Raw genomic sequence first — 24,428 nt, forward strand, 5'->3', positions numbered from 1 at the left:
ATATTAAAAATAAAATGAAAATAGTATTCTTGGCCCTTATAGTCACTGTAGCTCAAGTTTTCTCCTCTGTGGATTTTGAAGTAATAAACATAGATTAACTTGTGTTCTATATGGCAGTGGAACTTTGTTGACATACTTTATGTTCTCTAAGTAAAAACGTTTTTGATGATAAAGTAGCTAAGATTCAGAGGGGCAATCAGTAAAGTGCATTATTCACTTGACATAAAACTCTATTATTTTGAGTTTGTCGTCATTATTTCAAGGGGCCAATAAGATTTCCACAGAACAGACAGATACTAGGATGGGGGTCAGGAATGGTGGGCAGGCCGGCGCCACGGCTCACTAGGCTAATCCTCCGCCTGCGGCACCAGCACACCGGGTTTTAGTCCTGGTCAGGGCGCCGGATTCTGTCCTGGTTGCTCCTCTTTTAGTCCAGCTCTCTGCTGTGGCCCCAGAAGGCAGTGGAGGATGGCTCAAGTGCTTGGGCCCTGCACCCTCATGGCAGACCAGAAGTACCTGGCTCCTGGCTTTGGATAACCGCGGTGCACCGGCCGCAGCGCGCTGGCCTCAGCGGCCATTGGAGGGTGAACCAACGCAAAGGAAGACCTTTCTCTCTGTCTCTCTCTCTCACTGTCCACTCTGCCTTTCAAAAAAGAAAAAAAGAAAAAAAAGAATGGTGGGCATGTACATAGAAGGACCCTATAGTTCCCTTATCAGCTCTGTAATAGATTTTCTCTACCAGGGCCAAAACAGAATGTTTGAGAGTATCTCCAGAGCATGGTGATCTCATGATTTTACTCTAGTCTGGAAATAGATCAATACTCAGCCAGAATTGAGCTAGTTATTGTCAGTATTCAAGTTATTTTTCCACACACAGACCTGTTTTGCCTTCTCTAATTTATGAACCCTGGTTTACTTAGGTTTTCATATTTTTAGCATCTTAAATAACTTTGTCTTTAAGAATAGAGTATGAATCAAAAGGTAAATTGAACATGATTGGCTTACAAATTACAGTTTAGGTGAGTCCATTATTGTTTTTGACTTATTAAGGAAATTTGATTTTACCATTCAAAAGTGGGGAATTACATACTGAGGTAGAAAGCAGTTCATAAAGCAATGACTGGAAAAGGAAATATAAAAATATTAGAAGAGCCTGGCAATTCTGGCTATAGGAGGAGGGATACACATGTAGAATTATCTGTTTTTAATGGGAGGAACATTTGTGAAAAACACCTGTCTTTAAAATTGCCTGTTCCAAAAGAGTCCAAAGAGTTTTACCTTTCATAAAGTGTCAAAGTATTTTTGGAATAAACCTCTGCTGTGAATAATTGGAAAACTGTTTTGCATCAGAAGCCATACCAATGAAGACATACAGGGTCAAGGTTTAGAGTTGAAACAAAACCAAAAGATGTGGTCCTGGAATGTGGAACCGTTTTTTGTAGAGCTGACTGACTATTCCAGGAGAGGAAACTGGATGGAAAAGAAGATGAGAAGATGAGCAGAGCTTCTGACAGATTCAGAAGATAAAAACAATGAATAACATGAACAAAAGAAGTAGAAAAATCTGAATATTTGACTATTAAAGAACGTGAAACTATAATTACAAACTTTAAAAGCAAATCTGTATGCCTTGATGGCTTTACTGGAGTTCAGGTCATTAAAAAAGATCTGAGGTATGAAGATACAATGGTAAATTAAAAGAGGAAGACATACACTAATCAGATATAATGAATGATCCTTGATTAACTCTTGAATCCAAAAAGAAAATGGTAGATATTTTTGGTACCTTTGGAGAAATTTGAATGTGGGCTGAGTGTCATTAGGTAATATTAAATCTTAGGTGTGATAATGATATTGTGGCTGTGTAAAAGAACACCCTGAGGGGCCAGCACTGTGGTGTAGCAGGTTAATGTCCTGGCCTGAGGCGCCAGCATCCCATATGGGCACAGGTGTGAGACCTGGCTGCTCCATTCCAATCCAGCTCTCTGCTATGGCCTGGGAAAGCAGTAGAAGATGGCCCAAGCCCTTGGGCCCCTGCACCCACGTGGAAGACCCAGAAGCTTTGGATCTGCGCAGCACTGTACATTGCGGCCAATTGGGGAGTGAACCATTGGATGGAGGACCTCTCTCCCTCTCCCCCTCCCCCTCCTCCTCTCCCTCTCCCTCTCCCCTCTCTGTGTAATTCTGACTTTCAAATAAATAAATAAATCTTAAAAAAAAAAGACCACCCTGAATCTCAGGAGGTACCATTCTAGTATTTATAACAACATATCATGAAAATTGCAGTATACTGTCAAATAATTTGTTGAAAAAAATGCACAAGATTTATAAGGCATAAAGAGGGAATATGAGCTCACATGAATGCATAAAATGTTAATGATTGGATTAGTAACTAGGGAAAAATGATTCATGATAGAAGTAATAATGGTTTAAAATTCAGTGATTGTTGAGTGGATGAAAAACATATGAATATTTAACATCCATTTATGATAAAAATTCTTAGCAAAAAATGCAAGAAGGGGACTTCCTTAATTTAATGAAGAATAAACATAAAATGCATAGAGCATACTTGATGCAATGTTATGCATTTCTTCTCTTAAGGGATTAGACAAGAATGACTGTCAGTATGCCTTTTCTTACTTTATTGAAAACCCTTGCTAAAATCATATGTCAAGAAAAAGAAAGGGTTAAAGGCCAAAAAATAAAACTACCTTGTTCACATGCTTATCTGCAGAAAGTTATAGTGAGGTCAGTATAAAACTTTTATTTCTAGTGAGCAGTAACAAATAAAAACTTTCTTTTTTAGATTATTATTATTTATTTATTTGACAGATACAGTTACAGACAGTGAGAGACAGAGAGAAAGGTCTTCTCTCCGTTGATTCACTCTCCAAATGGCCTCTACGGCCGGAGCTGTGCTGATCTGAAGCCAGGAGCCAGGAGTTACCTCCTAGTCTCCCACGTGGGTGCAGGGGCCCAAAGACCTGGGCCATCCTCCACTGCTATCCTAGGCCACAGCAGAGAGCTGGACTGGAAGAGGAGCAACTGGGACTAGAACTGGTGCTGCAGGCAGAGGATTAACCTGGTGTACCATGGCGCCAGCCCCCAAATAAAAACTTTGAATGTATTTTTATATATTTATAAAATGTACTTTAAATTTTGTATTTTTATAAACAATTTTATAAATTTTTAAAGATTATTTATTTGAAAGTCAGAGTTACACGGAGAGAGGAGAGGCAGAGAAAGAGAGAGAGAGAGGTCCTCTATCCAATGGTTCTGTCCCCAATTGGCCACAACGTACTCAGCTGTGCCCATCTGAAGCCAGGAGCCAGGAGTTTCTTCCGGGTCTCCCACGTTGGTGCAGGGGCCCAGCGAATTGGGCCATCTTCTACTGCTTTCCCAGGCCATAGCAGAGAGCTGGATTGCAAGAGGAGCAGCTGGCACTAGAACGTACCCCTATGGGATGCTGGCACTGCAGGTGGAAGATTAACCTACTGCGCCACAGAGCCAACCCCACAATTTCATAAATTTTACATTTTAAAAAGCTTCAAATCAGATCTGTGGGTAAATTTGGCAAAAGATGAACAAGACTTCTTCATGGAAAACTAAAATATTACTAAATAAGTGAAGGGATATACCAGTGAGTGGAAGATCCATTGTTTTTTGTGTGTTTTTTTTTTGTTTGTTTGTTTTTTTTCTTGACAGGCAGAGTGGACAGTGAGAGAGACAGAGAGAAAGGTCTTCCTTTGCGTTGGTTCACCCTCCAATGGCCGCCACGGCCGGCGCGCTGCGGCCGGTGCACCATGCTGATCCGATGGCAGGAGCCAGGTACTTATCCTGGTCTCCCATGGGGTGCAGGGCCCAAGCACTTGGGCCATCCTCCACTGCACTCCCTGGCCACAGCAGAGAGCTGGCCTGGAAGAGGGGCAACTGGGACAGAATCCGGCGTCCTGACTGGGACTAGAACCCGGTGTGCTGGCGCCGCAGGTGGAGGATTAGCCTAGTGAGCCGCGGCGCTGGCCCGATCCATTGTTTTAAAGATAACTGTTTTTACCCACATTCTTATAGAAACAATGCTGTACCAATCAAAATCTCAGCAGGTATGTGCTTGAGAGGGTGCATATATATATATTTTGTGTGAGTAGAGATGACATGATAATCTAAAAGTTAGATGGATAGTCAAAGGCATGGAGCATTCATGTCAACCTGGAAAAGTAATAGAAGACTACTGTACTAGATAATAAAATTTTAAATGATAACTAAAATTTAAATTGTGTTTATACAGTAATAGACAAATAGATTGATGAGATGGAACAGAGCTCAGAAACTAACTCACAGATATTAGAACACTTTAGGTTATACAGACAAAGCTGTTCTTTAAGATAAGGTATGGGGTCAACTGGATATATATATATTTGGATGGGTATATATATATATATCATTTGGATGGGTAGCTTCCATATCCATATATGGAATATATATATATATATGGATATGTATACATATGGAATATATATATATGGATATGGAAGCTACCCATCCAAATGAGTCTAAGCAACTTATATAATTAAGCATGATGTACATAGTGTTCTTCTAAAAGATATTGTAGAGTATCTTTGTGGTTCTAATATAAATATACCTCAAAAAGTTAATGCAAATGTATATTTAGAAAAACTGCCTGGATTTCTGTTTCTGCAGATAAGCTTATCTTTAAATTCCATTTTCCATGAACTTTTGAAGTATCTTCATTTAAGAGAAGATTTATTAAACTGAAAACAAAAAGCACAAAGAAAGTGATTGATAAATTGGACTACATTAAAATTAGGAGTTTTATTAATTAAAAGTAAAAAAGGCAAGCTATAGAGTGGGAAAATATACTTTCAAGATATATGACCAAAAAGAGAGTTTGCATCTGAACCAAATATGAGCTAAAAATCAATTAGGATAGATAAAAATGAGCAAGGTCCTTGAATAAGCGCAGTGGAAATAATTGAATGGCCAATTAACATGAAAAGGCATCCAAACTCATTTGTAATCAGGGAGATAAAAAGACTGCTACTCCATTGCTGAGCAGGATGGAGAATGTGAAGAATTCTCATCACTGCTGCTAGAGTTGAAATTGATACAACTACTTTGATTAAGTGTTAATATCTACTGTGGTTAGATAAGTGAAATTTTAAGCTTGATACATAAATGTCCAGTAAAAGTGTTTGTGCAAGTATTTGAAAAAGACCTGTATTTTCATAGTAAATAATAGCCTGAAAGTGAAAACAACTCAATTCTTTGTTAAATAATGATGTAGATAAATTGTGGTGTGTAGACTGCCTTATGGCAATAATGAATTAAAGCTACTTTAATGTTGTAAGTGAATTTTTTAATGGAAAAAGAAGCAGATACAATGTTTTATTTATATGAAATTAGAAACAGTAAAACCAATATTTGGTTTTGGAGTTAGGATAGGGATAACTTTTGATGAAAGGTATAGTGAATGAGAGTGAATAAGAGGGAGGTTCCTGGGGAACTTACAATCCCTGTTTCTGGAAATACTTAATGTAATCACACAGGTGTGTTTATTTGGTGATCGTTCTTTGAGCAGTATGTATATGGTACATATTGTTAAATTGAATAAAAAGTAAAAATTACTATGCTTTTTATGTTAAAATTTAGTGAAATATTTCAGACTGATAAAAATAAAAACAAAGTAACAAATGCCTTTGTATTCACATTTTGGCTTAACATTTGACCATCTTATAGTCAGAACTTCTGTGTTCCCTGTTCAGTTGCTGCTAATCAATGTAACATTAGTATTTATCACTGTCTTGCTTATTTTATATTTTTATTTATTATTTATGGACACATATGTGATTAGAAATCAATTCAGCTCAAATACAGAACTTACTACTGTGTTAGAGAGCACATGAATTTGTTTCATTTAGCAAATTCCCTTATGTAGTTCAGCAGCGTGATAAGGTTGTGGAGCAAATCCCTGCCATTGACTTGGCCTTTCCTTCCAGTTTGTTACCTTCTATTCTCCAAATGTCTGCTCCGCTTCCAGGCATCATAGTTGTGTACTTGATGGTTTCTTTTTAGTTTTGGAAAGTAGACTATGTTTCTGCATTTCTGATAATTGAACCATCTTTGGGTTCTTGCTGATAGTTTGTGTTTGGATCTATGAGTGGATTCAGTAAGCTAATATTTTCTTTAAAATACTTACAAATACATATTTTATATAATCTTCATTTGGTTTTCAGTTTTTTAAGTTTTCATAAAATTGTTTTCCTATAGCTTGAGATAATTCCACTTACCAGCTAATATTTATGTTTGTAGAAATTCAATTCTGTCAGTTTCTAGTAGGTAGCTAATTAATATCACTAAACCCATTACCTCATCTCTGTAGGGTGATGGCAATTCTTTTTTTGTGTTGTGATGTGACACAATACCACAGAGTACCTGGTAACTCCTGGTAATTTGCTATCACTGAATAATTTTTTTTAACCTAGATGTACTAATATCCATTGGTTAAAAAAAAAAGTAGTTGCTTTATATGAATTAAATAGGTGGCGGGAACTCCACTTGAGTAAACCAGTAAATAATTCCCATAGAAGGAAACTGGAAAAAATTAGATTTTTTATGTTTCAAAGACAGGGATGTTATATTTATGTACATTTCACAAGAGAAATCATAAAATAAAAGGCTTAAATACCCTAATGAAAAGCAGAAGAGCTTTGCAAGTGAATCAGCTGTACAAATAGGCAATTCAGATTGACTGGGGATATGGTGAAACAGCTATAAATTGAATGACAAATACTTTACAGGTAGACTGTTCTTCATTCAAATTAATTATGATTCCTAAAGTACTAAATTTACACTGCATTTCTTAGATGAAGCATGTTTAAAGTTAAGACCAAACAAAAAATATGAATTATATTCATAGTATTACCAGTACAATATTACAAAGCATTTCAATATGAAGTATGTACTTTAAGTCACCCTTTTTATGATTTTGTTTGGACATTAATAATTTTTTAAAGGCAGATATTTAGCACAACTGTTAAGACGCTGTTTGGGATGTCTGTATCCTTAACAAAGTGCCTGGGTTCAAGTCCCAGCTCCACTTCCGATTCTTTCTTCCTGCTAGTCCTCGCTCAACGAAGCATCAGATGTTATCTCAAAGAATTAGGTCCCTAGGGGCTGGTGTTGTGGCACAGTGGGTTAAACTACCTCTTTTGTTATTGTGGGAATCCCATATTGAGGCATTGGTATTGGTTTGAGCCTTGCTTGTTCTATTTCTGATTTAGCTTCCTGCTAATATGCCTGGGAAAGAAGTGGATGATGGTCTAAATACTTGGACCTCAGCCACCCACATAGGAGACCTGGATGGAGTTCCTGCCTTGTGGTGCTATGGCCTGGCCCTGCCCTAGCTGTTGGCAGCATTTGGGGAGTGAACCAGTAGATGGAAGATAGTTTTCTTCCTGTCCTCCTATCTCTGCATTTCAAATACATAAAAGTAAATTGATTAATATAAAAAGATTAAATCTCAGCTTTGTGATTTGTTTGATGACAGTTTATTTCCTTACTAATCAAAATAGTGGTTTTATTATAGGAAGCTTTTATATACTCAAAATTCAAACCTGAATGTTTGCTTTTTGGTTGCTTGAGAAGTTGTCATTTGATACAGGATTTTATATTACTAGGAATGTTCATAGTGACTGGATGCTTCCTTAAAGTTGTAAGATAAATATTCACATTTTATAATGAATATATATAAAATTAAGTGGCTGAGAGGTACCTTGTATGATTTTTAATTCCTTATATTACTATTATTTTTTCTCTACTATATAAATTTTTCTCTTTGATTTTCTTTAAATATTTGCTCTCTCTGAAGGGAATGGTTTCTATATAAGTGTGGGAATAATCTTAACAAATTACTATATTGGACAGTTTTTGAAAACTTTGTGTGGTGTAAGGTTTTGCTGGAAGTGCTTTGATGCATAGATCTGTACTCTTTTTTTTTTTTTTTTTTTTTTGACAGCCAGAGTTTAGACAGAGAGAGAGAGACAGACAGAGAGAAAGGTCTTCCTTCCGTTGGTTCACCTCCCAAATGGCCGCTACGGCTGGCATGTTGCACCGATCCGAAGCCAGGAGCCAGGTGTGCCTCCTCCTGGTCTCCCATGTGGGTGCAGGGCCCAAGCACCTGGGCCATCCTCCACTGCCTTCCGCGGCCACAGCAGAGAGCTGGACTGGAAGAGGAGCAACCTGGACTAGAACCTGGGGTGCCGGCGCCACAGGCAGAGGATTAGCCAAGTGAGCCATGGTGCCGGCCAAGACCTGTACTCTTAATAAGAAGCCCATTAGATTAGATTTTCTGTTATGTAGGCAGTTTCAAAATTATAAATTGTTCATATTATTTCTCCAAAATCCACACAATAAATGCTTATTTCTATTATGTTAAATGTTTGATAGTTTAATGAATATTTGAACAATAGTATAGTACATCTTCCACCAAAAGAGAGTACATGTGTTCTTGTCATATCACTGTGTTATTTAACCTCATTGTATCTGAATTTCTTTGTAAAATGTGGAAAATGTTAGCAAAATTCATTAAATATTTTAGATAGCATATTTATTAAGAAATTAACAGGTACTTAATGTGAATATGTAATGGAAAATAAAATATGTGGGCATGGTATATAGTATATGTAGAAATTGAATCATTACTTTTTTACTTTGTTATATATAATATACATGTAATGTGCTGGGAAAGTTCTTATACAGATACTTTACAAATATGTAAAAAAATTATCAGATAAAATATATAAAGTAGGTAATTTCTATATAACATGCTTATAACAGATTGCCTCTCTTGCTAATGCTTTAATAAATGGTATGAGCATAAGTAAACAATGATGTAAGTTATAATAATATTCAAAGTCACAGATGAAGTGTCAAAAATAAAACCAACCACATGAAAAACAAAATAGAATTGGCTGCTTTGAAAATTTTTATATTAAAATATAAAAGATATTTACAACTAGTCGAGGAGTTCATTACTTGACAACAACTTTTTTTTTTTTAAGACTATTATTTTGCAAGGCAGAGTTAACAGAGGCAGAGGCAAAGGCAAAGAGAGAGAGAGGTCTCCCACCCAGTGGTTCACTCCCCAAATGGCCGCAACAGCTGGAGCTGGGCTTATCCGAAGCCAGGAGCCCAGAGCTTCCTCCAAGTCTGCCACATTGGTTCAGGGGCCCAAGAACTTGGGCTGTCTTCTACTGCTGTCTCAGGCCACAGCAGAGAGCTGGATTGGAAGTGGAGCAGCCCGGACTTGAACTGGCATCCATATGGGATGCTGACACTGCAGGTGGAGGCTTTACCCCCTACAACTCAGCGCCAGCCCCATCTTGACAACTTTTAAACTCAAAAAATGCAGTTTTCACTGATATTTTTATTCAGTTTTCAATTAAAATTCTCATTCTTTTTTAAGGACTTGTTAACTATTAAGATACACAACTGAAAACGACAATTTACAGATACTTCACTTTTAATATTTTAATTTTTAAAGATTGATTTATTTATTTGAAATTCAGAATTACAGAGAGAGATAAGGAAAGGCAGAAAGGTCTTCCATCTACTGGTTCACTCCCTAATTGGCCACCGTGGCCAGAGCTGGCCCGATTAGGAGCAAGGAGCCTCCTCTGGGTCTTCCCACGCAAGTGCAGAGGCCCAAGGACTTGGGCCATCTTCCACTGCTTTCCCATGCCATAGCAGAGAGCTGGATCAGAAGTGAAGCAGCCAGGACTTGAACTGGCATCCATATGGGATGCTGGCACTGCAGGTGGTGGCTTTACCTGCCATGCCACAGCACCGGTCCCCTAATATTTTAAAGTCAAAGGAAACTATAGATGTAATTGTGTTGAGCATGATTAAGTTTGTAGATAAATCACTTCTTTGCTGTATAATTTTTAAAAAATAATCCTTAAGTAATTATAACCTATTATTTTATGAGAATTCTATATAAGGTTTACTGATTTTTTTATTCTCCAAAATTGAAGATGATATTAGGAGAGCCCCTGACTTTGGACAAGCTTGTCTCGCTTATTTTGACCCTTAGTGTTTTGGGAAATACTTTACGGTTTCTCATTTGCTTACAATATAACTGTGAAGTAGGCAGAGCAGATATTAAGAAGCCTTCCAAGAGCATCCCTTCAAATAGGTTGCAGTGAAAGTGCCAGATGTGTAGAGCCAATCACTGGGTTTACAGTGTGTCTTGTTGAGTGTTTCATGGATAGAAAAATATCCAAGAAAAATACGTATCTAGATGAACTTCCTTGAAAGTTTAGAGTTCCAAACTTTCATACAAACTTTTGCCAGTTGGTTATTCAACATATATTTTATTCTTCACAAAAACTTTATCTTGAAAACAACACAGAGTTACTAAAATCCTGATTCCTTCTAGAAAGGGTACCACAGTAGTGGTGTGAAAAAGTCTAATAACTGAGTGCAAATTTTGAGTAAAATGTTCTCAACCTCGTCATTTAAAAGATGAATCAGTACTAAATAATATATAAAATATGAAGGCAACTGAATAACAGTTTACTTGGGAACAGGATGCCTGGTAACTGAATTTTGTATAGATCTGGAAGCGCACCGCCCGCGGTTTCCTAGCACCTCCACCTCCCCACCCTGCCACCAGTGTGGGCTGGTTCTGCGGGGAGAAGCCCCTGCCTGGAATTCCCCTTTTTGTTGAGAGTAGGTGGTGACTGCCAGAGGGTGGGCCACTCACACAACTGGTTGTATCCTATGCTTCTGATATTTTTTCTGTGTTTTACAAACAGTTTTCATACATTTGAGTCGCTAAAAAACTGAACCCTGGCTTCATGCCTGTGCTGTACCGGCAAATTGCGGTGGTTCCTTTGTTACTGAAATGTCTTGGAATCGCATTCCTCTGCTCCAATCTGAGCTGCCCTTTCATCCGGGAAGCCTGCAAGTCCCCCGTGGCATCATACGTCATCACATAGGGACGGGCTGTGCTTTTTGTCGGGAAAGACCCGAGTGTGATTGTGGGAATGTAGGGACAGTGGAGACAGCACGTGTATTTGTGTCCCAGAAAGGTTCATTGTTTCCAAAATACAGTAGTCTGTCTCCATCTGTCTCCGTGTGTGACGGCAGATGCTGTTAGTGGTGCTCAACATTTACAGAGTATTACAGTGCATGTAGATTGCTCTTTTTAATAAGCTACTACGTGGTGTTTTGTTTCTTGTCAGCAGATGTAGTGCAGCAATTTGTGTTGCAGTTAGTAACCGAAAAGGAAAGTAACACTTAGGAAGCACCACAAACCAACTAAGTTTTAAAAGTGTCTGTTTTGCACATTTGTAGCTGTTTAAGATTTTGAAACGCCAAACAAGATTTTAATGATATCTTTGTCTATATTTCTATGAGTTTGCAGTTATTTTCTCTATTCAGTGGTAGATTCAACTTAATTTTTCTCCCACTTAATTTATTAATGGATTTTTAATGGCACAATATAGGAATTCACTGTTATAATTAATGAATTCTGTATGTGCCTGTGAATGGCTGGTAACCAATAATGACTAAGTTAATGTACAGTTTTAGTAATATAATAAGGCTATTTCATTTATTGCTTTATTTCTTAAGGTAACTTATTTGTTCTTAAAATTTATGTAAAGAATTAGTGATAAAATCCACTTTCTAGGATTCATAGGGAATCAACGTGGTGTAGAAAGGACTTGTTTTAGGAATTAGACTACTGTGCATCTTGTTTCATGACTTAATAGCTCTTTTATCTCCAAAATTATTTAAACTCTGAGGTCCATTTTTTCATATGTAAAATGGAGTTTTGTTAAGATAAAGTGAGAAAATTTATTGTGAAAGTTTTAATGAATTGTTCTAAAAAGTCCCAAGATACAAAATGATGTTAATGCCATCTTTATAAAATTATATGGATGCACATTAGATGTAGAATGAGTATGTAAATGTGAGTTCATTTTGCTTAAAGTTTGGTATCAGTGGTACTGATACTGTTAAATTATCTGTAGAAGTACCACAATTGATAATGATCCAAAGTATAAATTCTCCAACCATAAGTAAAATGTGTACAATAAATAAGATGTATTTAAATACTATTCAACTTATTTAAAGGCACTGTTTTATAGAAGACTTTTTCATGGATTTTCCTGAATACTAAAAGAATAACTTGGAACTGGTTTTGTGACACAGCAGGTAAGCTCTGCCTGCTGTACTGGCATCCCATATTGGAGTGCCAGTTCGAGTCCTTACGTCTGCCTCCCTGATAATGCACCTGGAGAAGCAGCAGCATTTGACCCAAGTCCTTGGGCCTGATGGAGTTCCAGGCTCCTCACTTTGGCCTGGCCCACGCCGGCCATTTAGGGAATAAAGCAGTGGACGGAAGAGCTTATTGTTCCTCTTTCACTCAAAGAAATAAAATAAGAGAAAGAATTACTATATGTCAGAGAATGTTCTATATTTTATATGGTAGTAAAAGTTGACTTAATACTTGAGGAATTTAGATATAGATATTGTAAAGTGCTTATGTTTGTCCATCTAAACTATTAGTCCTCTACATACATAGAAATAGCAGATGCAGTAAAAAGTTAGGCAGTGTGGTATACTGTAAAATTATACTAGTTTGATATCAGGGAGGCTTGGATTTTGATTAATCCCACTTGTGGCTAGATACAGTGAGACAATATAGAAATGGCCAAAATATCATACTCATTCTGAAACATAGGTAGGATTTGAACATTGGCCTTGGAGAAGATAAGGGTATGAGCATCAGTATAGACTAGTACAAGATCTGTTTTGTTTTGCTTTGTTTTTCTAAATGTTCAGAAATCCCTTTCAGCTAAAGAAAGGTATAATAGATAGTAAAGCTTGAAAAAAAAAAACTGATGGGGTCAGCTAAATGCTGTATGAGTTTGGATTAAGCTATTGTGAACTCTTCAAACGTGTGAGTGATGACATTAGAGTTATGCCTTCATGGTGATGGCAGTATGGATTATATTACTAACTTGACCAGATTATTTCAGGTAAGTCACATTGATCTTAAGACTTGTGGAAGATTTTAACATTTTGTGTATGTAGTCTAAGAATTTGAAACCTATGTCACAAATACAGTTTGTTTTTCTTTGTTTTATTTGAGAAGATTAGGCATAAGGAATTAATGCCTTAAAGAAATTAGGACCTGATCCTTTACTTCCTCTTAATTTAGATAAGAAGTTTACCCCTGGGCTCTTTAAACAGCAGCTTACTTTGTTTTATAATATGGTTAATTTTATTTTAAACATATATCCTAATGATGATAGTAGTTGTGAATGAGAGCTACATAAATATACATTTTACTTTCTCAAGTTTATAGTTCAGATAAACAAGAAAGTCATAGATCTTTGACATTTCCATCTCCAAAAATTTATAATTCAGATATTTAGTTTATGCTTTACTTTGATTTATTTAGCTTATCAAATCAGTCTTTAAAGTTTTGTTTCAAATAACTTTAGTGTCTCAAATTGGTTTTAGATGGAATTGGTTCAGATGGAATTAAGTACTTTTATAAAGGGTAGTTATTGATAATGATTTATACATGTAAAATAGTTCTTTGGGAATTTGGAGTTGGATTTTTCTGCTCCTAACTTAGTTATCTTTGTAGTATATGTGACCATTAGATTTAACTCAGATGAATATTCATAGTAGTTTTGTTTTGAAAAAAGTAATTTGAAACCTGATTCAGTTGAGCTAATACCCTTTTCTTCTGTCCTTGAATAGTTGGAACCGATAATGGGAAAGAAGCAATTGAAAGCGGGGCTGCATTTCTCTTCATGACGTTTCACTTGAAGGACTCTGTTGGTCATACGGAGACAAAGGCTGTCAAACAGATGTTTGGTCCCTTTCCATCATCGTCTGCCACTGAAGCTTGTAATGCTACTAATAGAATTATTTCTCATTTTAGTCAAGATGATCTTACTGCTCTTGTCCAGTTGACAACAAAGGAATACAGTGATGGAGGTTTTTTTGGCAAAAATTTAGCATTTTCATTTGATATGCATGACTTGGACCACTTTGATGAATTGCCAGTAAATGGTGAATCCCAGAAAACCATAAGCCTAGATTATCAGAAGTTTTTGAATGAACATGAGCATTGCACTCCAGAACTCAAGCCAGTGGAAAAAACAAATGGCTCCTTTTTGTGGTGTGAAGTTGAGAAGTACTTGAATACAAGTTTGAAGGAAATGACTGAAGCACCAAGAATAGAAGATCTTTGCTGTACTTTATATGATATGCTTGCTTCTGTTAAAAGTGGTGATGAGCTTCAGGATGAGGTATTGTTGAAGTTACTGGCATTTTAATATTAATGTGAATTTCTTAATGAAGTAGCCTTTTTAATGTGGTTAGTTAGCAAAGAAACCACTCCTTTAAAATTGTACTATACTACTCAAATGGTTTTATAGAACAAGCATGTGTATACTTTTCTACTAGGTAGTCATAGGAGGAATCTAAGTGTAATGAATAGCAGTAGTTAAATGTCCACATGTCCCAGGTACCAGGATAGTCCTATTTAAATCTGTTGTTACATTACAATAATTAGTAGTGCCCCTTTAACTCTAAAAATTGTATAGTTTTGAACAACAAATTATATGATCTCTATAGTAATTGTTAACATTTGTACAGAACGTGATATTTCTAAGAGTTCTGTGATAAAAGTACAATAAATTTCAAAGTAGTTGAAATTTTATGTAAGAAGTGACTTATTTAGAAATAAGTTTTTGAGTAATTTCTATGAAACAACCATTGAGTAACAGATTGATGTAGAAATAATTGAACTATTTGGTATTTTATATAACTTTTTCAATAAAGAGTTGTGTCTTTGTAAGTTTTTCCTGTCACATAAAGGAAAATGTTTTAATTCCTTTTAGTGCCATAATTTGGTTATGTCATTCACAGTGATGGATCAGTTTTTTTGTCAAATGAAAAGTTTGAGACTTTTGCTTTTCTACTCAATGTTCACATTATATTTCTTTCCTAGTATAAATTTAAATAATGCCAACCCAATTTAAGTGCTGGACAGATTGAGTAAAATATTGGATAAAAGTATAAGAAAGATGGTGTATATTGTAGATAGGGTAGAGAAATTTTAAGGTTTATTTATTTGAAAGTCAGAGTTACAGAGAGGGAGAGACAGAAAAAGGAAAAGAGATCTTCCTTGTGCTTGTTCACTCCCCAAGTGACCACAATGGCCAGCGCTAAGCCAGGCCAAAGCTAGGAGTTTTATCTGGGTCTTCCAAGTGGTAGCAAGGGCCCAGGCACTTCGGCCGTCTTCCATTGCTTTTCTCAGGCCATTAGCAGGGAGCTGAATTGGAAGTGGAGCAACCAGGACATGAATTGGCATCCAAATGGGATGTGGGCATCATAGTCCATGGCTTTACCTGCTGTGCCACAGTGCCAGCCCCAAGACTTTTTTTTTTTTTTTTTAAAGATTTATGTATTTGAAAAGCAAAGTGACAGAAATGAGACAGGCCTAAAAAGAAGGCTCTTCATTCTCTTACTCATTCCCCAAATGCCTATAACAGCCAAGTCTGGGCCAGGGCAAAGCCAGGATCCCAGAACTCTGTCAAGGTCTCCCGCTTCGAGACCTTGGACCATCATCTGCTGTGTTCCCAGACACATTAGCAGGAATGCTGGTGAATCTGAAGCAGAATAGGCAGTACACAAATCTACACTCTGATTCTGGATGCTGGCATCCCAAGCTCTGGCTTAATCTGGTGCACCACAACACCCATCCCTGAGGCAGAGACTGAAATTGCATAGTTTTTCTTTCCCACTTATTCATTCTGAGACTCTCAGAAGCTTGCCTTCCTTGTTGGACACTCTCAAGGGGATACCAATGCAAAGATACAGATTGGTATGAGCATTAAATGTGATACTTTATGTGCAGTGATAATAGCATATAATACTCATTACATGATGATAACTATGATTATTTTTGTTAAGATTGTTAAAATAAAGAATTTTTAAGTCACATGGAGTATCAATCAGGAATACAGATAAAAAATACAATTTGCTTCAGAGAAAAATTAATTTATGAAATTAGCTAACTAAAAAATTGGAGGGCTGGACCCATGGTGGTAATAGGTCTTATGCTGATTAACATTAGTTTGAAAGCAAAGTACTATGTTGTTAATTCTGTATCAGTCTCAATTGAATATTTTATAGTTGGTTCAATTTATTTCAAATCTATGCCATGTTTTTAAGTGAGCTTTCTATAACATTCTGAAAATGCTATTTTAAAAATCGTGATTGATAAAAAAGTGTTACCGATATTTGGTTATCATAATTAGATATATAGCAGTTACTCAGTTATGATTATAGTGTATTGAACTTACAAACATCAAACTAATGGATATTTTATGAATGAACTGTAAAAATTACTATTTTTATTTCTCAATATCTAGAGTTTATATTCTTTAATTTAAAACAAAATTATTTATTTTACTGGAAAGAGTTAGTGAGGGAGACTGATCTTCCATCTGCTGGTTCATTCCCCAAATGACCTCAATGGCTGTGGCTGGGCCAGGTCAAAGCCAGGAGCTAGGAGCCAAGAGCTTCATCCAGATCTCCCATGTGAGTGCGGAGATTTGGGTCATCTTCCACTGCTTTTCCAGACTCATTAACAGAGAGCTGGATCAAAATTAAAGCAGCCAGGACTCAAACTGGAGTCCATATGGGACACCATTGTCTTTGGCAGCTGCTTAACCCACTGTACCACAATGCTGCCCCCTATTTCTTAATTTTTGACCACAAATTTTTATAAAGATTTATTTATTTAAAAGAATTTGAGGGAGAGAGATCAGCCTTCTAGTCACTGGTTCCCTCTCCAAATGGCTAAAACAGTTAGGCCTGGTGAGGCCAGAATCAGGAGCCTGGAACTCCATGCATGGCTGTCAGGGGCTGACCACTTGGGCCATCTTCTGCTGCTTTCCCAGGTGCATCAGCAGGGAGCTAGATTGGAAGTGGAACAGCCAAGACTCAACCAGCCCTCAAATGGGATACCAGCATCATAGGCAAGGGCTTAACCCACTCCGCCACAACACCAGCACCTACCACAATTTTTAAGTATGTGAGTGTACCTGATTGTTGGAGGGAAAATATTTGCTATTTCTCAAGAACTTTTCATGATCTGTTTCATTACAAGGTTAAACTGAATTCATGCATCCATCCATCATTATTTTTTATATGCTTACAATGTTACTAGATAGGATTTTAGTTACTGAATATGAAAGGGTGAATAAGATAATGATTTTGCTCTCAGAATTACTTGTTTAGCAGGAGGAGACATATCAACAAGTATCACTGAAATATCAGAGGATCTGTGATACTATATACAGAGAAAATGGTGCCATAAAATAATGCCATAGGTTCTTTAGAGGGAATAATATGGTAAGAATAAAGTATTTGTAGTTGTTTTTGTTTGTTTTTTCTCTTCATACTATATTGTTCAATTCTTTTACTTGGAGTAGGGCTAACTGAGCAATCACTGAGTATACCGAAAATAGATCATTGTAAAAATTAAAATAGGGAATCTGAGAGGGAGAGGGAGCAAGGGTTGGCTTATGGGCAGGAGGGAGGGTAGGGATAAGGTGCCACTATGTTCCTAAATCTCTGTATGTGAAATATATGAAACTTGTATAACTTAAATAAATTTTTTTAAAAAATTAAAATGTTATAGAGGGGATAATATGGTAGGGAAACTATTTGTAGAAGAGGTTAACTTTGAGACAAATCTTTTTTTCTTAAAGATTTATTTATTTATTTGAAAGTCCGAGTTACACGGATTGAGAAGGAGAGGCAGAGAGAGAGAGAGGTCTTCCATCTGCTGGTTCACTCCCCAGATGGCCGAAATGGCCAGAGCTGTGCTGATCTGAAGCCTAGAGTCAGGAGCTTCTGCCGGGTCTCCCACAAGGGTGCAGGGCCCAAGGACTTGGGCCATTTTCTACTGCTTTCCCAGGCCATAGCAGAGAGCTGGATGGGAAGTGAAACAGCTGGGTCTCGAACTTGCGCTCCTATGGGATGCTGGCACTGCAGGCAGCGGATTTACCCACTACATCACAGTGCCAGCCTGAGGCAAATCTTAAAATATGACTAGAGTTAACTTTCTCCAAGCAAATCAAAAAGGTAGGGAGTTGTGGCCAGCATTGTGGTACCGAGGCTAAGCTGCTGCCTACATCACCAGCATCCCATAGGGGTGCCAGTTCGAATCCTGGCCACTCTACTTCTTATCCAGCTCCTTGCTATTGTATCTAGGAAAGCAGCAGAAAATGGCTTAAGTGCTTGGGCTCCGTTCACCCATGTTGGAGACCCATATGAAGTTTAAGGATCCTGGTTTTGGCATGGCCCAGCCCTGGCTGTCGTAGCCATTTGGGGGAATGAACAAGTGGATGGAAGATCTCCCTCCCTCCCTCCCTCTCTCTCTCTTTCTCTCTCTTTCTGTAACTTAATCTTTCAATTAAAAAATAAATTTTAAAAAAAGGAAAGGTAGAGAGCGTATTTCATGCTGGGGAAAGAATTGAGTGTGTTTAGAGATCTGGCAAAAATGCAAGATACGGGGTGTGTGGCAAGAAACAAGGGATGCAGTGGTAGTGTGGTCAGAGAATATCACATATATGTAAGAGCCAAATAAAGTAGACCTTGTACATCATGTTAAAGTACAGCCTTTCTGAACCCTATATGGCCTTGTTCAATGATTTTTTAAGTGTCATTTAATATATAACTTAACATGTATTTCAGATTGTTCCATGGCTTTGAGTAGTAGAATATTGAATGGTTCCACTCCTCACTGTTTTCAGTTTCCTGTGTATGAATGAAAATGAACAATTGTGACAGTTTTTTGTTCTACAGTATAGGTTATTCATACTTTATACTCTAGATTCATTTCTGTGCAATTATATTCTATTGTTATAGCATTTCCCGTATAATTAGGAAGTGATGCTTCAGTAGAAAAGTGCTTGAGTACAATTGTTCTTGACCAGCATATTTTCACTTTGGCATATGCTTTTTTTCATATGTTGTTTGTGTGCTTTTGTACTTCTCACTTAAGTCTCGAAAAGGTGTTTAAAGGGTAATCAATTCATATTATAGCGTAATTTCTTTTAATTTTAATGTTTATTTAAAATGGACTATTTAAATAACCTTTTTTATGTCAGAAATTTAGAGCCATAGAAACATACTTTAACATATAACTTAAAAACATATCAGAAGCAACTTACATGTTGAAAACAGTTTTGTTCCTCAATGTTCAGTTTCCCAGATGTTGCAGCCATCCGGGGGAGCAAATATATCCCTCGAATATAGGGTTTTTTTGTTTGTTTGTTTTTTAAGATTTATTTATTTGAGAGGCATAGTGACACAGAGACAGGGAGAGAGAGAGATCTTCCATCTGCTTATTCATTGCCCAAATGCCCACAACAGCTGGGGTTACACCGGGCAGAAGCCAGGAGGACTCCATTAGGGTCTCCTGTGTGGATGAGAGGAATCCAAGTACTTGGGCTATCATCTGCTGCCTCTCAGGTATATTAACAGAAAACTGTTTTCAGAAGCAGAGCAGCTGTTACTCCAACTGGTACTCTTATGGGATGCTGGCCCTGTAAGCAGCTGCTTAATCCACTGTACCACAATGCTGGCCCTTGAATATGGTTTAGTGAGCTAATGCAAATTCACAATAAATATTTTTTAAAAGATTAATTAATTAATTGGTTTGAAAAACAGAGAGAGAGATATGTCCTATCCATTGATTGACTTCCCAAATGCCTGTAATAGCTGGGGGTAGAACAGCTGAAAGCCAGAAACTCCATTCTAGTTATCCTGTGGGTGGCAGGAACCCAGGTTTTTTTTTTTTCTTTAATTTATTCCTCCCCTCAAAGAAACCTTTTATTTAAGGAATACAGACTTGATGCATTTCATAAGTACAACTTTAGGAATATAGTGATTCTTCCCACCGTACCTGCTGTCCCACCCACTCTCCCACCACACCTCCCCTTTCCCATTCCCAGTCCCATTCTCCACTAAGATACATTTTCTATTAACTTTATACAGACGATCATCGCTATACTAAGTAAAGAGTTTAGCAAGTTGCACAGAAAAAAAAAAAAAACCATAAAACAAAAAATTAAACAAAACCTAAAAAGCTGAGGAATCCAGTTTTTCTGGCTATCATCCAGAGCCTCATAGACACATTACCAGGAAGCCAGATCAATTCAGAGTAGCTGAGATTCAAACCAGGCACTGATGCATGATATTGGTTTCCCAAGCAGGTCTCCAACCTGCTGTGCCACTACATAATTTGTGCCAGAATAATGTTGTTTTTAAAGGCTAGCTATTTAAAATATGAAACCTCATTGTGGGTTTGATTTGCATTCCTCTGATGGCTAGTGATCCTGAGCATTTTTTCAGGTGTCTGTTGGCCATTTGAATTTCCCCTTTTGAAAAACTGCCTATTCCAGTCTTTTGTCCATGTTTTAACTAAATTGTTTTTGTAGTTGTTGAGTTTTTTGAGCTCTTTATAGACTCGGGTATTAATCCTTTATCAGTTGCATAGTTTGCAAATATGTTCTCTTTCTGTTGGTTGCCTCTTGACTTTGCTGAGTGTTTCCTTTGCAGTGCAGATGTTTCTCAGACTGGTGTAATCCCATTTATCTATTTTAGGTTTGGTTGCCTGTGCTTCTGGGCTTTTTTCCAAGAAGTTTTTGCATATGCCAATGTCTTGAAGAATTTCTCTAATGTTCTCCCCTAGAAATTTGTTGGTATCAGACCATAGATTCAGATCCTTTATCCATTTTGAGTTCATTTCCTTTATAAGGTATAAGGGATGGATCTTGTTTCATACTTTTGCACATGGACATCCAGTTTTCCCAGCACCATTTGTTAAAGAGACTTTCCTTTCTCCAGGGATTGGTTTTAGCTCTTTTGTCAAAGATTAGTTGATTTTAGATGTGTGGATTGGTATGTGGAGTTCCTATTCTATTCTGTTGGTCTACATGCCTATTCTTGTACCAGTACCAGGTTGATTTGATATTAACTGCCCCATAGTGTGTATTGAAATCTTGTATTTTGATGCTTCTGGCTTTGTTTTTGTTGTATAAGATTGCTTTAGCTATTCTGGGTCTCTTTAATTTCCATATGTCTTGAAATCTGGTATTGTGATAGACTTCTTTCTTTTTCAATCTCATTGGTTTTGGATGGAATACTCTTTGAATTAGATGGACCTTTTCCTTTTCTCTATCTTTAATTTGTGTATGCTCCAAAGTGAGATGGTCATTTCTCCCTAAGGTTCTTGTTATTTCCACATTGATTTTGTTGGTGGTTTTTTGGTCATTTGCTTTTTTACTTTGAAAGGGATGAAACTTTCATGAAGAAAACTCAAAAATCACCTTTTCTACTATTAGCTGAATGTGACATTTATGAATTGTCAAGATAGTGGAAGTATTTCACCTGTTATAACAGGTCTTTTAAATTTTGTAATCTATATTAGGAAAGCACTGTTTATCTTGAGTGTACATTGGTTTCTCCTTTTCCTTCATTTTTGGCTAAAATTGTAAAAATGATGGTTTGTGATTTGATAGAAAAATACAAGTCTAATACTTGGTTCTGGGTGTACTGTTAATCCAGAAAGGAAGATCTGTTTTAGCAGCCACTTCTGTAAAAATAAATTCAATCTGAGTCATTCTGGAAGCTGCTATTTCATGTGACTCAGAGCATGGACTTTGAGATTAGAAACATGTGTAAGTCTTACCTCTCTGGCTTATAAATGTTTAACTTGGACAAGTCACTTCTGTAAGCTTGTTTTCCTAGTTGTTATTTGTAGAAAGCGATAATGCTTACCAGATAGGCTGGCTGTGAAGATAATGCTATAATGCACTTGAAGTACTCAGAGTGTCACCCGACAGATATAGTTTCTTGTGTTTTGGCTCTTTTAGAGTCTTACATAACTGTCACACTGTATAGTCATGTTATTAAAAACTATGAAGAAAATGCAGTTCAATTCTGTGCTCTTTAGATGTACCTGACTGTCACACAAGGAAGCTATAGTCCTGCTAAAGATGTATGAAGGAGAGTTATCAGCTTGGTGAAGGAAGCAGAAACTATCTTCTGATGAATGTTTGAAGAAAAACTGCAGTTGGTTATCTTTTTTAAGAGAAAGTTGTAGAATAGGGAGGATGATCATAATATTTGAAGAGATACCTATGGAAAAAGGGTGGTCCAGGGGCTATAACCAGGATGTCTAGGTAGAGGGTACATGAGGAGAGATTGCAACTCAGGTATACCTTTTTCATTGTTTGGGCCTTTGAAATATAATGAGGTCTTTTGTTAAGAAGTGAGATTTGCTGCGTCATCACTTTTGGAAATGGTAGAAAATAGAATATTTAGAACTTTACTTGTCAACCCCTTTTTGAGGTCTTATATGATCTTAAAAGTACAGGTAAATAAATATATTATAAATATATTAGGCACACAGTGAGAACTTAAAAGTACTTGCTGTTTCTAGTTTTTGGCAGTAACAGATTCTAAACTTTCGCTCTTAAGAGGAAGGGTTGTTCATGGAGTAGGGCATGTTTTCATACTTCATACTTCTCTGATGCTGTTCACTCAGTCAGTCACTTATTCTCTACCATGTGCCAAGTTTATAATACAGTAAAATAGTTTTAAAAAAGGTAATCTAACAAAGTTTAATGAACTTCCATTATCTTCAGTATTCTCCTTTGAGAAATTTCATACATATATTTGGAAGGTGAGTTTTCAGGAAAGTTGTATTTGATATAATTAATGTTAACTCTAGTTTGGAGGGAATGCTTTAATTTTATATATTGAGTTACTTAAATTAAAATGGAAAAATTAAATATATTTTATTAATAATTTGATAAATTTCTGTTAATATTTGAGATGAGTTAAAAGATTTTAAATGTGTTGTTATCTTGTAAGCATAATTACGTATGATTTATTAGATTTAGAAACTGCTGTATTCACTTAAATATGTAAGATTTAATACACTTTGTTCAATTTTGTGTGTATGTGTGTGCACAAATACATGTATGTATAATGACTATACCTTTGTTTTCTTTGCGAGCAGTTAAAGTTAGTATATCTTCCTATAAACAATCAAGGAAGCTCCTATTTACCATGTAAATGAAATTGGAAAGTACGCTTTTAAATGTAGAGTGGAAACTCTCTAATCTTGCTGCATATATAATTGATAGTATGTGAGGGATAAATAGTGTCTATATCCAGGTTATCCTAATTAAGTGGTAAATGACCTTGATTATATATTTGTTAAATTGTTATGCTAGATTAAATACCTATAAATAATGACCATTAGTTATTCTGAAAATACAGTTTATCTAATTCTCTGCAAGCAACAACAATTTGCCTAACACATTTTTTCTCACAAGATAAATAAAGGCTGTCCTGATGTTCACAGTCATTTTCTTATTTTATTTATGACTTTGTTTTTGAATATATGAATATGTAATAATTTTCTTTTTTTTAAAGATTTATTTGAAAGGCAGAGTTACACAGAGAGGGGAGAGGCAGAGAGAGAGAGAGAGAAAATCTTCCATCTTCTGGTTCACTTCCCAGTTGGCCGCAGTGGCCAGAAGCTGTGCCAATCCGAAGCCGGGAGCTTCTTCTGAGTCTCCCACGTGGGTGCAGGGGCCCAAGGACTTGGGCCATCTTCCACTACTTTCCCAGGCCATAGCAGAGAGCTGGATTGGAAGAGGAGCAGATGGGATTTGAACTGTTGGCCATATGGGATGCTAGCACTGCAGGCTGCAGCTTTACCAGCTACACCACAGTGCTGTAATAACTTTCTATTACACAGTACAATAATAACCCCTGTAATAACTTTCTATGACACAGTACAAACTACAAATAATTTATAAAGTTTTAAGTGACATTATCCACTTTTTATACTTATCGAATATTCAGTTCCCTGTGAACTGTCAATTCAGAACTTTTTTCAGAGTTACACAGGTTTTAACATTTTCTTCTTTTATCATATTTCTTTTTTCTTAATTTCTAATATGTACTTTTTCCATTTTATATGGAAATCTAAAATTGTTTATTTTCACAAAAATAGTTAAATTTATTTTAGTTTTATATATTAATAAATATGCTATTTAATGTATAGAACAACGTGAGTTTTAAAATGCATGTATTTGGATAGTTAGAATAGGAAATAGATGGGCTTCTTTGTCCATTTTGTGAGAAGTGAAAAACAGGTACCTGGCTCCTGCCTTCGGATCAGCGCGGTGTGCCAGCCGCGGTGTGCCGGCCGCGGTGGCCATTGGAGGGTGAATATAGTTTTAAATTTATTTTAAGAATAAATATTTCCTCCATCCACTGAATACCTT

General features: G+C 36.6%; 1 protein-coding gene across 1 annotated transcript in view; it reads left to right on the plus strand.

Annotated features, from left to right (window-relative positions):
• Window positions 1-24,428, plus strand: part of ASCC3 (activating signal cointegrator 1 complex subunit 3) — a 362,528-nt gene that overhangs the window by 27,378 nt on the left and 310,722 nt on the right. Inside the window, exon 4 of the mRNA XM_002714874.6 lies at window positions 13,798-14,351. Coding sequence (XP_002714920.3) covers window positions 13,798-14,351 — 554 coding nt within the window. The remainder of the gene's footprint in view (window positions 1-13,797; window positions 14,352-24,428) is intronic.

Source organism: Oryctolagus cuniculus, chromosome 5, assembly GCF_051225735.1.
Source record: "Oryctolagus cuniculus isolate XC-2025 breed Fujian yellow rabbit chromosome 5, ASM5122573v1, whole genome shotgun sequence".
In the NCBI taxonomy this organism is placed as follows: Eukaryota; Metazoa; Chordata; class Mammalia; order Lagomorpha; family Leporidae; genus Oryctolagus; species Oryctolagus cuniculus.